Below are 16,787 nucleotides of genomic sequence, written 5' to 3' on the forward strand. Positions count from 1 at the left end.
TCAAATATCTTTGAAGAGAAATAAGCAAATTGTCTCAAATTGTCTGCGGTTAGAAGACAAGAAACAATGAGGATTCATATAAACAAAACTGCCGCGTGCCAAGTGCCGGGGCCCGGCCCCCAGCACTCGGTACTATAATATATATTATAGCTCCCGGTACTATAATACATACTATAGCTCCCGGTACTTTAATATATGGTAGGTATTCCTGTCAGAAGTGGCTAATACATCGTTAGTCTTCTATCCAGTTTAATCATCGGGCTTTATGAATATATTGAAGTGAACCAAAGGTGGAAGGAGCCGATGGACGGCGTTGACGGTATGATACCCTTAGGCGATTGGTTTCAAATGAATACGTAGTGTAGAATAAATCTATTTTTAAACTGATCGATCCTATTCCTTCCATCATTCAGATGATCAGAAGGAGATGTGCGTCTACGTTTGTCGATCGTAATCCGTTAGTAGATAAAAACACCTTGCCGGGTGATTAACCCGGCAAGGCTTGGCCACTCTAGAGACAAACATTAAATACAGAAGATGAGGAGTGGCTAAAGGACCAAGTAACCATCCCCAGAAAGGATGACCCGAACCCCCTAAAAGAGTCTGGGTCTGACGGTTGACGGCACCTACCAAACTCATGTCCTGTCGGCAGTATTACCGCACCCAGTCTGGCTAATCGGGACCAGGTAAAGCAGTGTTATGAATAAAATGTTATAATTCCCGTCCAAACTGGAAAACAGTGTTGCTTACTGTAACATGAAGGGTGTTAAGTTACAAACCATGAAAATCGCAGCAGACCAAAAATAATAAAAACAATATTTGAGTTTAGAATATTGTTAATGACCCGTTGTTGTAAAAAAGGGAATTTTAGGCCTTCGGAACATGACAGTTTTCCTACTATAAGGTTCAGTTCCCAGTTGTTCCTGCAACAAAATGAGACTGAATCATTGTAGGGAAAATGAAAAATCTTTTACGTATCTTGATATTTAAGGTGTGTTTCCACCGTCCAAACAGAAACTTTAGTGACAATTTCTATCAACAATAGTGCTTTAGTAAATCGATAAAAAATTATTACAAGCAATTGTTGGTCAATTTCATCAACAAAAATATACATAGTTGGAGTTTTTAGTAAAGCAAGAAAAAGATTTGTATCATAAAAAAAATAGCATAAGTTTTTCATCTAAAAAATGAGAAAACGAAGAAAAAAGGAAAAACAAAAAGAAGGTTATACACAGCAAGTGAAAAAAGAAGAAAAATGCAAATATTTCGGCAGACCTCCACTCAACCATTCTTAGAGCAAAAAGAAGAATAAAACCTAGGTAAAAGTCCAGGGGACATTATAAAAAGATAAACCTAAAAAAAAAATTAAAAAAAATAAAACAGAAGCTGCCCTTTCTGAAGTAATGTAACGAGGCAACTAAATAAAAAACTTGATGCTAAATGGCAGATTTCAATTTCCTGTTGATAATTTATTTCGTAAAATGCCTTTCTTAACACCAATCTCTTTCTATGTTCAATATTATCCGAATTGGTGACTACGTGACTACCCTAACGGGAAACCTGAAACTAATTTCTGTAGAACATCTGCAACATATAAGCATAGAGAAAAAAAGGGCAATCTTTCAATTTGGCACGTATCCTACAACTTTCCAATAAGAGAGTTGAAAGAGTTTACGCAAAAAAGTACCTAATTGTCTTTGCCCACTCAATTTACCAGGACTATTATCCTCGCTGGAGCAAAAGCAGAATGTAATGGATGGCGTGATTCCCACTACTTAGAGCATTTCCATTTCACTGTTTTGTTTCCTTTTTTTAATATAACAAGGACCTTTTCGGGAAAACAATCAAAAGGAATAATAAAAAAAAAAAATAGAGAATCAAAAAGTATATAGAATTGATTTTTAATTCAATATACTTTAGTTTACAGAGTTAACCAACTTAACTGCCCCCATTTGAAAAATAAAAAATTAAGACATTTTAACATAAATACGAGTGTTTTTCAGGATGCGAGTATTGCTGGCAATTTGAATCAGTATCAGAAAAAAAAATCCTGATAGCAGTAACTTCTATAAAGCGAAGGGGATCAAAGAGAGGTTAATTCCACATCGAGCCTTACTTACAGTTACCAAAATGAATAGGAAGACTTAACGCTGAATTTATACCAGACATCGAACTAACATTAATAAGTTCAGATGATTTCTTTCGGTTCAAAAATGAGCTCTTTTGGTCACCTTTACTCAAACACCTTATATTACTAGCCTCAAGATGCCGGTCGAGTTCTATTGAAAAAATCCAATATAGTTTAGATTTCTTCATGGGAAGAATTATTTTGCTTTGTCTTACAGTCTACTACTGCTGCGTCAGAACTCAAAACACTTTTAAGAATTGTCACACATGAAGTGCAGTATGCTCACAAAGAAAAGATAAGAAGATTATTATAAGCAATAGCATGTCGGTCATTTTGTTACCAAATAAATGTCCCTATTCGGCTTTATATTTATCCGCTTTCAGTTGCTCTTTAAAATGTCCGTTTCTCTCACATGTTTGCTTTCTATGACTACTAATAAGTATTGCTTTTTCAAAGCTTTCAATCTGACTGAAAAATACTTCGGCTTTGCATTAATAAGTTCATGATGCCAGAGCGTGTTTTTAAAAGCTAGTGAATTGTTAATATGGTTAAATTTAGCCCATTCATTTCATCCTCCCCTAATTGGTCCATATCCCTTAGCCCAAGAGAGGTACTTGAATGTATTGGTACTTGAATACTAAAATGTGGTACTTGCTTTGTGTCTATAAGTTTTGACTTCATTTCATGTCAAGTTTATAGTCTTTTAAATTTGAATTTGAGTTACAATCTGGTAATTACGAGCGAGTTGTTTTCTATATACGCTTACTGCCTATTCGTTAACCTGATTTAGGTTGGTGGAAGATTATAAAGCTGAAGACGTTATCTATGTCGAAGATGATTCCTAAGGAGAGGGAGGAATATCATAGCAGTGGGTTTTTTTCCCAATGTGTGGCCAGCAATCGAAGGTTAATGATGGTTTGACCTATAAGGTGACAAAGTCTGGCAAGTTCCTAATATATGTTGAAATGTGGCACCCACAATTGTCAATCTTGGTGGCCTGTGGCCATACACCTTTAGTACTGATGCCTTTAGTATTTAGTATTCTAAGGTTTTTTCAGCACTAAAATTAAAAAAAAAACACGAAATTTTAATATAGAAGTAAAGAGCCATTAACGCTTCAAACGCGCAGAAACAATAAATGTAAGGAAGGTCAAAAAGGATAAGAAAAAATGGTCAATGCAAATCAATAATTTTATATTGATTCAAGTTACAAGCTTAGGGATGAAAAAGACACCACGTGGCAAAACGTTGCTCAAATTTTGAGATACGAAGTGAGGGTTTTCAAGAATTTCGAATTAACTTGCTTTTTCGATGCAAATTTGGCCCTTTTTGGGTCAGAATTATTGTCTTCCGGCATAAAATTTCGGAAAACAGCGATTTGATGTTGCGCGTTATATTCGATTTATGTGGTATCGTTTCATCAACCTTGTCTCATAGCGTCAATAAGCAAAATAAAGGTCATACTATTAAGTATATTTTTGTGTAAAATTATGAAAAGGCAAAGTTTTTCATTTGGGCGAATTTAAAGTATTTAGGACGGACGAAATTTAAGATAAACAAAATTTTGAAGTGATTCAAAAGTGTTTGTGCGGATTTTATAATAACTTTGTTTCCGTCATGGAAACGATGTTCCATGGCGGATGGGCACGCAAGAAAAAGGCTGGAAAGATGTTTGATAATGGTAATTGCTTGTAAAATATCCAAGAATTAAACCTGTTTTATTTTTAGCTGCATATATCTACAGAACTAGCACAAATAAACTGACTTTTGATATTTCCCTGTATTAGTAGAATTCTGAAAAATGAGCGTTTTAGAGCAAACTAAACTTTGTGGAGGTTTTTCAGAGAGCTTAAATTGTATAATAAAAGCTATATAGATATAATAGCCGGTGAAAGACAGTTGAGTCTTACAAGTCAATCTTTTATTTGCGGCGGGCTACCTAAAGACTTCTCTTTTATGTTTTCAGTAAAGCACAAGTTTTTCAGAATTTAACAAATACAGGAAAAATCCATTTCAGTTTACTTGAGCTAGTTTTCTAGGTACATATTACATAAACTGCAAAGCAGTTTCCGTTCATTGAACTAAAGAAATCTGAAACGTAAACAATGTTTTTAAACCTTCATAAGTAATTCAAATCGAAAATGCTTCAATTACTGTCACTCCTTTTTACATTAAAACTCTACTTCATGTCATTGAAGGGGAGTCTTCTTAGCCAAAACTAGCTACTTTAATTTCATCTCCTTTATCCGATTCCCTAAGGAATCGGTCTTCAGTTCAAGTCTTCAATTACGAGTTCTTTAACAAAAAATGATGACAGGAAAAGAGATGGTCTGATTTACTGGACTTGCAGAGCTTGCAAAAAAAATCTATAACAATGAAAGCTTGCTCACATTGAATCAAAATAGATTGGTGAACTCAACGTCCCATATATTATTCGCAAGACTTCTCAACTTAAAGACTGAGGTCTTTTTTTTACATGACATAAGATTGAAAACAGACCAAGGTTTAACAAAAAAAAAGTATTTCAGAAATTCCTGCCTCATATAAGGGCTATGAGCTTTTATGGGGATCAGCAGCCTGTAATAGTTTTCTGGTTTTGTTTATGAATACATCCTATCTAGATTATCCAGGAAAAGTAAGTTAACATTTACGCATGAATATATATGTTGAACGTAAATACTATTTCTTTAAATTTCTGTAAATACTAGAATCTCGTTTAGCACTGCCTCGAATTTCAAATAAGAAAGGGAATGAGGTTGGTAGCTGGTTTCGTAATAAACCAGGAGTTATGGAGGGTCGCGTTCTATTCCAGCTATATGGACATTTTGATGGACTTTGTCTTGAGGAGCACAGCAAAGGCAACATGAGAAGACGGAATCAAATGGGGAAATAAAAACTTTCTTGGACTTAGATTATTGTGATGATTTAAGTATGCCAGATGAAAGTCGTGCAAAAATGAATGAACTTTCAGAGTTTTTGCGAGTCGAGGGTGAAAGAATAGATTTGAAAATTAATGCTAAGAAGACTAAGTCTCAAAAGCTAGGAACAAGTGGAGATGAAAAGATGACGTTGGGTAACGAAAAGATGGCTCAAGTGGACAGCTTTACTTACCTAGGTAGAATTATTAGTAAAGACGGTGGGCGCGGTGAAGATATTAAAAGTAGAATAGCCAATGCCCAAGGTGTTTTTTGACAGAAAAAAAAAGTTTGGAACAATAGTAAGATAAATCTACGAACCAAGATTATAATATTGGAAGCTACAGTGATGACAATGGTCAACTATGGTTATGAAGCAAGGGTACTCCGAAAAACAGAAGAAGATTTGCTTGATGTTTTCCAGAGAAATTGCTTATCGATTGTTTTGGGTACCCGACTCACTGACCGTATCTCAAAAAGTATGTTGTACGAAAAGTGTGGTTCAATCACGCTTTCTAGGGGTAAAATGAGAGAAAGGCTCAGATGGCTATAGCACGTTCTGTAGATGAAGGATGACAGCTTACTAAAAAAAATTTCCTTTTCGACCAAACCGTCTAGGGTAAAACGAAGAGCAGATTATCCTAGGTTGGGGTTAGAACATGTTGAAAAGATGAAGGAAGGATTTAAAGGAAATGGGAACTTCCAAGGAGGGTGTAAAGTGGGAGACTTTTAACAGATTGGGATGGACGATGAGTGCGCGTGGCTGTGTTTGCCTCATTCAACCTGATGCAGAGGTGAGTTTTCAGTGATAGTACTAGTAGTAAAAGCAGTAGTATTTTCAGTTTCTAGAGTAAAATGCGAATTTCTATCACACGTGTTAAGGTGATCTGAAAAGTTCCTATGTTCATCTTCCCCAAAGTTCCAAAGTGATATTACATCATCCATGGAACGTCCCCAGTATATGTCGGTAAAAAAAAAAAAAAATTAAAACCCAATTTTAAAGATGTTCCACCTTAACTGCTGTTTCAAAACTTTCACTGTTTTAAATAGTTCCCCGCTATTTTACTTTTATTATTTGTAAGATCAAAGGCAGTTTGGTCTCCGTCGTTATTTAAAATGATTAAGTGCACCGCTTTATTCTGCACAGACTGTATCTATTTAAAATTCACAACAAAAAAAAATTTGAAAAGCGCATCACAAATATATTTTTATGCATTTTTATTACGGTTTTTCGAGTCGGGAAGATATTTCGGGAGATGGGGGGGGGGATAAAATCCCCATACCCTTCCCCCTGGATATAGCCTTGCCTGTGTACCAGGTTTAGATGAAATAAAGCACAATTTGTGCACGCAATTAACTAGTATTGACTTAGAAAAGTCTTACAGCCATCATTACGAAAGCGGTCAGAGTGGTTCAAACTCCTGACCAAAGAGGTTGAAAGTCAACATGACTTTAGTCTTCCCACTGGGCCATAAACGGAGCAAATGCACTATTTACAAAAGGTGGTTGGGCACAAAACATATACTGTTGGATAAAAGGGTTCAGAAATGGACCATGCGTATTGTCAAAGTTCTGGGTGCTTCTAATTCGAATTGTCAGATCATTTTTTATACATCCCTTCCAAGCAAATTTTTATGTATGTGTCTGTCTGGAATGGCCCCAGTAGGACACCCAATTTCACCACGAGTTATCTTCACTAATTCTGAATTCTAAGGGTGTTAAGAAGGTATCAATCGCCGGCATCATAACATTTACCAATGTTTTCGTCCACGTACGTATAAAAGAATTAGTTCCAGGAGGTGGGGCAATTACATTAGGACAGCGAAAAACAGCAATAAGACAAATGATGAATCAAACAATAAGGTTATGGAAGAAAAAAACTGAATACCACGTGGATGTGGAAATTTGAGAGGTGTTCAGTGACAATGACCAAAGGAGGCTGATGAAGGAGCGAAATAAGCGTCATCATATCACTTCTGGAGGGAAATTTTTGGACTTTTCAAGCATTTTGGTTAAAACAGTTATCTCAAATTTTAATGCGATTCCACTTGGAGCAGCGGGAAAGCCAGTCGACAAATGGAGCAATGGGGAAGTACCACGATGTTCTTCAATCAATCTTGGCTTCTATGAAAGGCACCAGACATTCTGTCTAGCGACCAAAAAAGCTCTTTCCCAAGCTACTGCGATCATAAGATCTATATAATTAGGTCCAGAAAACAATACATGGGTGACACGTCACTCTTTACTTAGTAAATATTACTACATTGACTAGGATATGCACCTAATTTGTTTTGATATGGGACATTCGTACTGCAATCTCAAGCAAAGGGGATGGAGACAGAGTATTCGTCCGTTTAGCAAGAGGGGTTGGAGAAAGGTCGCACACATGATTTACCCAAGGGGGGGTGTAGGAGACAGAATGCAAGCACAGTTCACCAGAGTGGGTAGAAGAGGAAGCATGCGCACTGTTGACCAAACAGTGTCGGAGAAGGGACGTATGAAGGTTGACTAAAGGGACTAAACAAAGAGAACAAGTGCCGTTGACTAAACGCGGACAGAGAGAGAGCGTAGTTATTACTGACTAGAGGGATTTGGAGAAGCATCATGCACATTATTTGTCAAGGAGAGTTGAAACGGAAAATGTTCACTGTTTACAAAAGGGGATCAGACGTTGAATGTATGGGAGGTTGGGCCTTTTAATCAAAGAGATTAAAAATCAGTGTATGACTCTGATTTCAACAAGGTATAATATGTCCACCTTTTTTTAAACGTATCTATGAAGCCTCTGTTTTATATAGGCTATATGTATAAGTCTGTCAGGTTGACCTTTGATCAGTTTTAACTCTCAAGAAAGGTACTAAAACTTCTAATTTGCGATAGAAAAAAAGTCTTTTTCAGGTTTCTACAACCATTCGTTGTATATGAAGCCGAAATCAGAATATATATGGGATAATTGGGAGAGAAATACTGTTTTAAAGTAGGACTTCGGGGGGAGGATATAAGGTGGGTCAGTTCGATAAGGGGTAATTTTATGCCTTTCGGTGAAAGAAGGAAGCATTTGGGGCCGATTAGGTGACAGAAGGGCCCGCATTTCTGCCCGATGCGCGGAAAAGACGAGGACTTCGAGCACTTTATGTGCAATTATAAGGAGTTGAAGGATTCGAGGGTAGAAACTAATGGGATTGGGGTAAATTGGAAAGATTGGATGGTCGGAATTTTAAAAAGTAAGTGTAAAGTGGATATTAAGAATGTGGGGAGGTACACGCGTGTAGCCATGCAGCACAGAGAGAGATTCTTTGAGGGTGGATGATAGGCTGGACAAGAGAAGAATGTTGAAAGTTACTTTATATGGTGTGCTTGAAGCATTTTTTTTTTTTTTTTTTTTTTTTTTTTGCAACCATGATCCATGTAGCTTTAAAACACTTTAAATATATTGATCATGTGTGTGACATTTTGTGTAACCACGTGAGTTTTATGGTATTATGTACCTTTTTTCGTGTTTTTTTTCAATTTTTATGCTTTTTAATAGTTATTATTATATAACCTGTTATGTGAGTTAGTATCATGTGGTATTGTTTTGCATTATTTGTTGTTTTTTGCCATGGCCCCTAAGTGGCTTTTGTTGCAATAAATATCTATCTATCTATCTATCCATAAGGGAGAAACATCTTTCATTATTAAGCTAGCGATATTACATTGATTAGGAAACAGATTCTGGTTGAATAGGAAACAGATCTGTGAAGTCAATAATCATAATTATGCAACAAAAGCTACAATTCTAGGAAAATCTCCAAGAAACATTTTTCGACATCCCGATTCTGTTCACAGACCTTGGACAGAATATGCCTTTGCAACTACAAAGTCGTAACTGAAATTACAGCACTGACAACTTAATTATTCTTATCAGAATTAGTAGCAACAACAGAGTAATCAAGTAATCAGACCAAGTAAAATCTTTCCTGCCAACTCACCAAGCCTAATCTGCACTCTAAAATAAAAATAGTTCTGTTTGGCCAAGAGCGGAGTTGCTTTTGTTTTAACAGTACATCTGTGAATATGTAAGTGATTAAACTTTGATAGACACAATTATATTCGATGGATTATGGACATACTAAACAATTGACTGAAACTCACCATTAGCTTGACGACTCCATTTTTGAAGTCAGTAATAGCTGAGTCTCTATCATACTGATCAACACCACCATGAAGTGCAATACAATCATACCCAGCTTTCATCAGGTCTTTTAATAAATCATCAGCTGCTTCCTGCTTATCCACAAATATAATTACGCTTCCTTGCTCGATGTAGAGGCCAAGAATTTCCAAAAGCTACAATGGAAACAAAACATTAAGAGGAAATACCTTATATTACAAGAAAGAAAATAACGATTATGCAAGCTATTTGCAGGTGTTGAGCTATAAGCAACATGCAAGAGAAATGGTATTCTTCAGCTTAAAAATGCTCTATTTTGAGGGCATATTGTAATATTCACTTATGGGTCTTCTGTCCCCTGAAGTTTCGGTGCCCGTTTCGGTTTCCATCCACGGTCAAGCTATCTTACCTTGGCTTTCTTTATGTACCCTCTCTGACCTTAGGAGTCTAGGAATATAAGATCTTTGATTGAAAATAAAACTAACAGAAATTGCAGAAAAGGCAGAAGTTTAGCATAGTAAGAGTTAACGTAACACTTTTTGGTACATAAAACTGTTGTTCTGCCATAACAGTTTAAAAGAATAGTATTAAGCAGTTATGTGCAATTATTCTGTGTTCTTATTTAAGGATAACCGTAAATGAAGAAAAATATAATAAAAGCATATAAATAAATGGGAATGAAAAACAAAAACAGAAAACATAATCTTACAAATATTTTGATCGTACCCTATAGTCTGCTCAACATCTGAAAAAAGGAATCAGCTTTTTAAAAAATGCGATACAAAGTAGCCTTTAAACGTCCGACAAAAATCATCCGAAATATCAGTCGAAGTATATTAAGAGACGCCTGGCGCTTGCCAACTCTAGCATTAAAGCTTTGATGCCTATCAAGAGAAACAAGAACTTGTTGACACAATTGAAAATAAGACTTTTCAACATAGTGATTGTTTTTATTGCCATATACGCTGTTATCATAGACGCTGTTATATACCATATAGACTGTTTAAAAGCTACAAGATTAAAAAACAACATAATTGATAAAATAAAACTACGACTACAAAATTACATCCAATGTATAGAAAATTCCTGTCTTCCGAAAATAGTATTCTATTATCACCTGCATGGTTCCCGTCACAGAGACCCCCCCCCCCGAAGAGATGGAAAGATAACTTCTCAACACACTACCTAGAGCAGCTTCTCAGCTTGGCTCAAGACAGATGCTCGTAGAGACGCAACATCAATAACATAGTAAATGAAGAGGCCCCAAAGCCACCTTCGAGGATGCATGGGACTTCAGTGAAGACTAAGAATTATTGTATTGTTCCAGAAAAAAAAATAGATTCCGAATCGGAGAAGCCTACCACTCAAATACTCAAGCTTTCGGAAACGGCGTATCCGCGTTTGTCACCTCACCACGGTTTGATCTGTTTGTTTTATTAATTTTATTATTTAATGTTGTTGTTGATTAATGTTATTGATAATTAATGCTATTGCTTAATGTTATTTTTGATTTTCATTTTTGTGTCACGTATTTTTTTTTTCTAAAGTGTTTACTCCAATACTTATCTTTTGATTTAAGTGGGTTATAAGTAAATATTGTTATTATACGGTATTATTAAATAACTTTGATTTCTTTTTTTAGAATGAATTCAAGGCTGCTATAAAAGCAGCAGAGTAGATAAGCATGTGGCACCGAAAGATCGAATTTGCCACTTGTATTATGTAGTTTTCTGCTAAATATAAAAATGAACACTAGGTTGAGGTAGAGGTAAGACCAAGATACTGAACTTGCAACACTCAAGTTTAACTTAACTTGAACTTGCAGCGAGTTTTGAGGCGATCGACGATATAAGATTAGTAAAAAAGTTGTCTTAAAAAGTTCAATATTATTACTTTTTTTGCAGACTTTTCGATAGAGATTGTTGATATTGGTTAAATAAATACCTCACGTCTTATTTTCCTTGTAAATTCCAAAAGTGATTTTTATGACTCGAAATCGTTTACGTTGGGGTCATGGAGGGAATGGAGTTACTTAGAGCTCAAAGTAAGATGCCCAACTACAGCTCGAAGTAAAATTTTCAGTTCCAGTGTTTCATACAAATTTGTCTGCAGTTTAAGCTTATAAGTATATCAAGTTTTAAAATGTAAAATATTTTTGTTGTATTTGTTAAGAAATCTTAGAAACTAAACAAATATTTCCTTTATTGAAAAAGAGAATATTAAGTGTTCAACTGAAAAAGAATGATAAAAATCTTCCTTTATACATAATTTTTCACACTTCGTAGGGGGAAGGGGGTAATATCCATCTCCCTCTTTCGTTCTTGGTATGGCCTAGTGAAGAATCCTTATACTGTTCTCTCAAGATATTGCTATACCAATCCTACAAACACGACTAATAGCAGACACGGCATAAGTAGTAGCAATACTAGTTTTAGGAGAGATAGTAAAAGTAAAGATACTGGTAGCAGTTCGAGCAGTAGTCACAATAGCGTAAGGAGTCAAGGTAGCAGCAGTCATGTCAGGAATAGTTAAAAACGAGACAACATAGAACAATGAAGAAAAACGAGGTAAATCTCGAGTAGTCTCAGGGGCCGGGGGGTAATAGTAGCAGAATCCTTGGTAGGAATAGCCATGTAGCAGTAGTCACAATAGCGTAAGGAGTCAAGGTAGCAGCAGTCATGTTAGGAATAGTTAAAAACGAGACAACATAGAACAATGAAGAAAAACGAGGTAAATCTCGAGTAGTCTCAGGGGCCGGGGGGTAATAGTAGCAGAATCCTTGGTAGGAATAGCCATGTAGCAGTAGTCACAATAGCGTAAGGAGTCAAGGTAGCAGCAGTCATGTTAGGAATAGTTAAAAACGAGACAACATAGAACAATGAAGAAAAACGAGGTAAATCTCGAGTAGTCTCAGGGGCCGGGGGGTAATAGTAGCAGAATCCTTGGTAGGAATAGCCATGTAGCAGCAGTCACTATGGTAGGAGTAATACCACGAGTAGGAACAGCCATTGTAGCAGTAGTTTGCTAGAAGTAGTTAGGGTAGAAACAGTCCCGATAGATGCAGTTGGGGCAAGAAAATTAGTGAAGAAATGATCATAGTATAGTTAGTGCTGGTAGATTCAACCGTGGTAGGATTCATTTTTGTAAGAGTGATCGTAGTTGAGGTTGTCATATGGTAGCAGAAGCAGAGGTAGTAGCGGTAGAACTCGTGGTAGGAGAAGTTGCAAACACAAGAAGAAAAAAAAGAAAAGAATAGCGACAGCAAAATTACAACTGACCAATAAATTAAAAGAATGTACAACAATTTGGCATCAAAAACCTAAAACGAATAGTCATTCGTTGAGGATTGGGTCAAAGTGTCATGCGATAAAATTGGTCAAAAAAAAAAGAAAGAAAGAAGAAAGAGGGAGAAAGTCATAGATATGTTAAAATATTAAAATACAATAAACCTACTAAGAATTACAGAGACCATAAGGTTAATAAAACGCTAAAACGGAGGAAAACGATGAAACGGGCACAAATAACAAAAATAGGGGAACTATCAGGCTGTTTTATTATTTTTCTGGTAACGTTGTGGGTCACAATTTTTTTCTTATCTGGAGATAAAACAGGGGCGAGAAAGAACCAAATATGGGAAAAGTCCGGATGAAGAGTGTCTTTCGGAGGAAGAGTTTTGAGTGCAAGGGTTTAGAATCGCATTTATTCAAAAACTGAGGAAGAAGAGGAGTTGTTGTAATCCCTTGTCAAAATAGAGGATCATCATTTGTAAAAATTGCATATTTTCGTTTTTTTAGGCCTTGCTACTGGCATTATATAACTGGTTGCGTTGAAAAGGTCTTCTTTTTTATGGCTTTTGATCTGTTGTAATTCTTTGTTAAATATATACAAATATTTTTGCAATTGCCAGATTTTTGCTCTTTATGGAATTTAATGTCTTTTCATACCAAATCTTTTCAAAGATATTTTATTATTAAAGGTTCCCCAATTTTTAACAACGATATGTTCTAAGCTTGAAACTTTTGGATTTCTTTTTTAAGGCTATTGAATCGTTTTAATTTCTTGTTAAAATATCGAATCATCATTTGTAATAATTGCAAATTTTAATTTTTTGGGCCTTCCTACTGACATTATATAACTGGTTGCGTTCAAACCTGTAAGCTTAATCAAGTAGTGAGCGGATTTTATCAAACAAAAAACAAATTAATTTAAAAATTTTAAGGCATTTATCTAGTTTGAATTAAAGTATTAAAATTATTGCTCAGGCATCGTAAACATTTTTGCAGTTTACATAATAACTTTGATAGATTCTGAATATAAGTTAAAAAAAAATTTCAACTTTTTTTTATGTCTAATAAAAGACATTGCTTATACTTGTAAGAAAAGAAATTCGGTAGCGATGTTTTTCTAACAACGATTTCTACTAAGCTTCAAACTTTTTTAAGGTTTTTGAATTGTCGTAATCCCTTGTTAAAATATATACAAGTATTTTTGCAATTACTAGTTTTTTGCTCTTTACGCCATTTAATGCCTTTTCATACTGAGGATATTCAAAGATATTTGATAGCTGCCTCAAGTCCGATTTCTGACAACAATTTCTACAAAGCTTCGAACTTTTTGTTTTCTTTTTTAAGGTTTTGAATTGTTGTAATACCTAGCCAAAATATATTCAAATATTTTTGCAAACACCAGGTTTTTGCTCTTTGAGCAATTTAATATAAACTTTTCCATACTTGAAAATCTTCTATTATTCCACAGAAGTGTGACAAGTGTCATGACCTCATTGCAATTTTTCTATATGACGTCATTTACAAAAAACAATATTAAGGCTTTTAACGAATTTTCTCAAAATTCTGACCTATCTAAATCGTTTTTTTAGACCAAAAAATATCAGGATGCCAATTTTCTCCAAAAAACATGGAGCCCTTTCCTTATTGTTCACTTATAAAGATAGTATGCTATTAACTGGCCCTATTTTACCTTCATGAACTTATTGTCATCTTCGATAATGAGGACGTGTTGTACAACTTCTTTGGCCACGACAGAACGACCACCAACCGTTATTTCCAAAGGTGTATGAAGAATATGCCTCGCTAAAGCTTCCATCTGCCGTGGGAAGGTAGCACTAAATAAAACAGTTTGCCGATCAGGTCGGGTGTTGTCCATGATTCTCATTACCTAGGGGGTAAAAGAAATATAAAGTTTTGAACAAAACTAACTTTGTTCAAGATAAAAACAACTCAATTTACTCAAAACGGGTGCTTTCTACATACATTTTACCAAAAGATTTGTTTCTGCATTAAAGCTAATTTTTAATCTTTCTTAGGTTTATCTGAGAAATTCAAACCAAAAAAAAACAACACAGAAATAGTGTATAGAACTAAGCTAATGAAGCAACATTTAAATATGCTGATGATCTAACCAAGCTAATTTCCACCATCGGGCGTCCATGCTTAACAAATTTACAACAGTTGACAAGAAAACCCTGATTCATTGTTGAAAAAGATAGCTTATAGTTCTCATAAGCTACTAAAACGCTGGGGGCAAATTTTATGTCTTTCTAGCTGATAAAATAAGGCATTCGGCGTTGCCTATAAAGAAAGATTGTCAAATTCCTTCATTAGGAGGAACCATAAAAAGCATGCAACATCAAGTCGCAAGGTATATTACAAAAAGGAAGAAACAAATTTCGCTTGAATGCTGTATCTAGAAGATTACACTGTATACTATGGTTCTAAACCTCAACAACTTGGCTTTCCATTTGCCGAAACCCCTATTCCGACTCTCGTGTACTCTCAAAGAGAGTATTTTCATGGCTTATATTTCTTTTCTTTTTGTTCAACTGACTCGCATAAATACAAGGGAAAACCATACTTAGGTTTCCTACTTCTGCTAAACCAAGAGTGAAGCTCTTTACCTTATAATTGGTCAAACCAATTTAGATTCTATTTATCAAGATTTTGCTTGACTAATCTGCTATTCATCATTGAATCCTTATGAAGCAATTTATAAATTTCTCGAAAATCAGAGCTGTAGTTAGGCATTGCAGCTTGCCAAAAGCCCGTTGAGGTACTTTGGCAAAGAAAAACTGTAAAACTTATAGAATAGGCTCACTAGAACGTTAGTTCAGCTACTGGTAAGAGAGTCTGGATGCCTAACTTGCAATACACGATCCATTCATTTAGACAAATATTGCGGACATAACTCCTGTTTCTCTTTGGTTAAACCATGTTCGGGAAAACTGATCTACATTTTCAACGTACAAATTTCTAACTTACAATATAAGACACCTTTTACCAAGACATCAGGAAACCTTAAAGGGAGAATCCACTGATATTCCTCTCAGATTGCGTATTAATTTTCTGGACTTTTAAAAATAGTCATTTCATCCGGCCATTTGAAATATCACTTCAAAGATTTAACCAGAAGTCAGCAAATTTCTTCTTTAAGGGGTAAATGACTATATCACTTCCTATACCCTTTAGAAATCCTGTGAACTAAGATAAAAGAGAATGGAGAACTTGTAAGGTTGTAATTACAGCCGCTGGATGAAAACTTTCTTATTGAGGAAAGTCACTTCAAAACAGGCAAGTGCCTTCTTTTCTGTACCATTAATTTAAAAAAAAACGTTCCGAAAAAGAAGTTTTCTAAAGAAAAGTAAAGGTCATATTAATCTTAAGATTAGGAGAAATAGAAACCTACAATAACTCAAACCCAAAACGACCAGAAATTAAATAAACAATCACAGCAAAAAAACATACATCAGGTACTAATATAAATGAACGAATAAATCTTACAACGAGTAATGCTTAAGTTGAATATGCAAATCAAGCTTAAAACAAAGAAAAATACTTTGCCATTGAAGCTAAAACGAAACCCAAAACGAACAGAAATTAAATAAACAATCATAGCAAACAAGCATAAAGTAGGTACTAATATAAATGAGCAAATAAATATTAAAACGAGTGACACTTAAATTGAATATGCAAATCAAGCTTGGGTTTTGCCTCCTTCTTTCACTGTAAAATTCTAAAACCTAATGCGTCATTGGCACTTTGCTGAAAACTATGTCTTAAGAGTCTTGGAAAGTAACAATAAAATAAAACTGAATTTTTGATTTATAATGCTATAAATTGCAGAAATATCATCAGTTCAAGATTTTATTTCATTGTAATTATATCTTAATTTTCAACGCTGCAATAACTGGAAAAGAAAATATTTGTAATATAATTCATTTTCAGTGAAGCACCAATAATATAGTAGGATTTTAGACTTTACAGTAAGGGAAGGGAGCAGCATCCAGACTCTTTTTTGTAGTGAAGCTATATTTGTCTTGAATAGCCATGGGAAGAATTAGTAATTTTAAACTGAATATTTGATATATATTGATATTAATTGCTGAAAATCATTAGTTCAAAATTGAATTTTACGGCAATTTTCATGTTTATTTTCAATTTTGTATTGAAGTACAAAAGAAAATATGTAATATAATTCGCTTGTTAAATGGCTTAATAATATGGCCTGATCTTAAGTTTATCATGGCCTATTCGTTAGAAAAATTCTTTTTTGGAGTTTTTTTAATTAATTTCTGTTC

General features: G+C 34.9%; 1 protein-coding gene across 1 annotated transcript in view; it reads right to left on the reverse strand.

The window, feature by feature from the left end:
• Positions 1–16,787, reverse strand: part of LOC136036250 (probable ATP-dependent RNA helicase DDX46) — a 139,247-nt gene that overhangs the window by 70,554 nt on the left and 51,906 nt on the right. Inside the window, exons 12-13 of the mRNA XM_065718367.1 lie at positions 14,174–14,371; positions 9,178–9,372 (exon numbers count right to left, since the gene is read on the reverse strand). Of these exons, the coding sequence (XP_065574439.1) occupies positions 9,178–9,372; positions 14,174–14,371 (393 nt within the window). The remainder of the gene's footprint in view (positions 1–9,177; positions 9,373–14,173; positions 14,372–16,787) is intronic.

Source organism: Artemia franciscana, chromosome 15 (assembly GCF_032884065.1).
Source record: "Artemia franciscana chromosome 15, ASM3288406v1, whole genome shotgun sequence".
NCBI lineage: Eukaryota > Metazoa > Arthropoda > Branchiopoda > Anostraca > Artemiidae > Artemia > Artemia franciscana.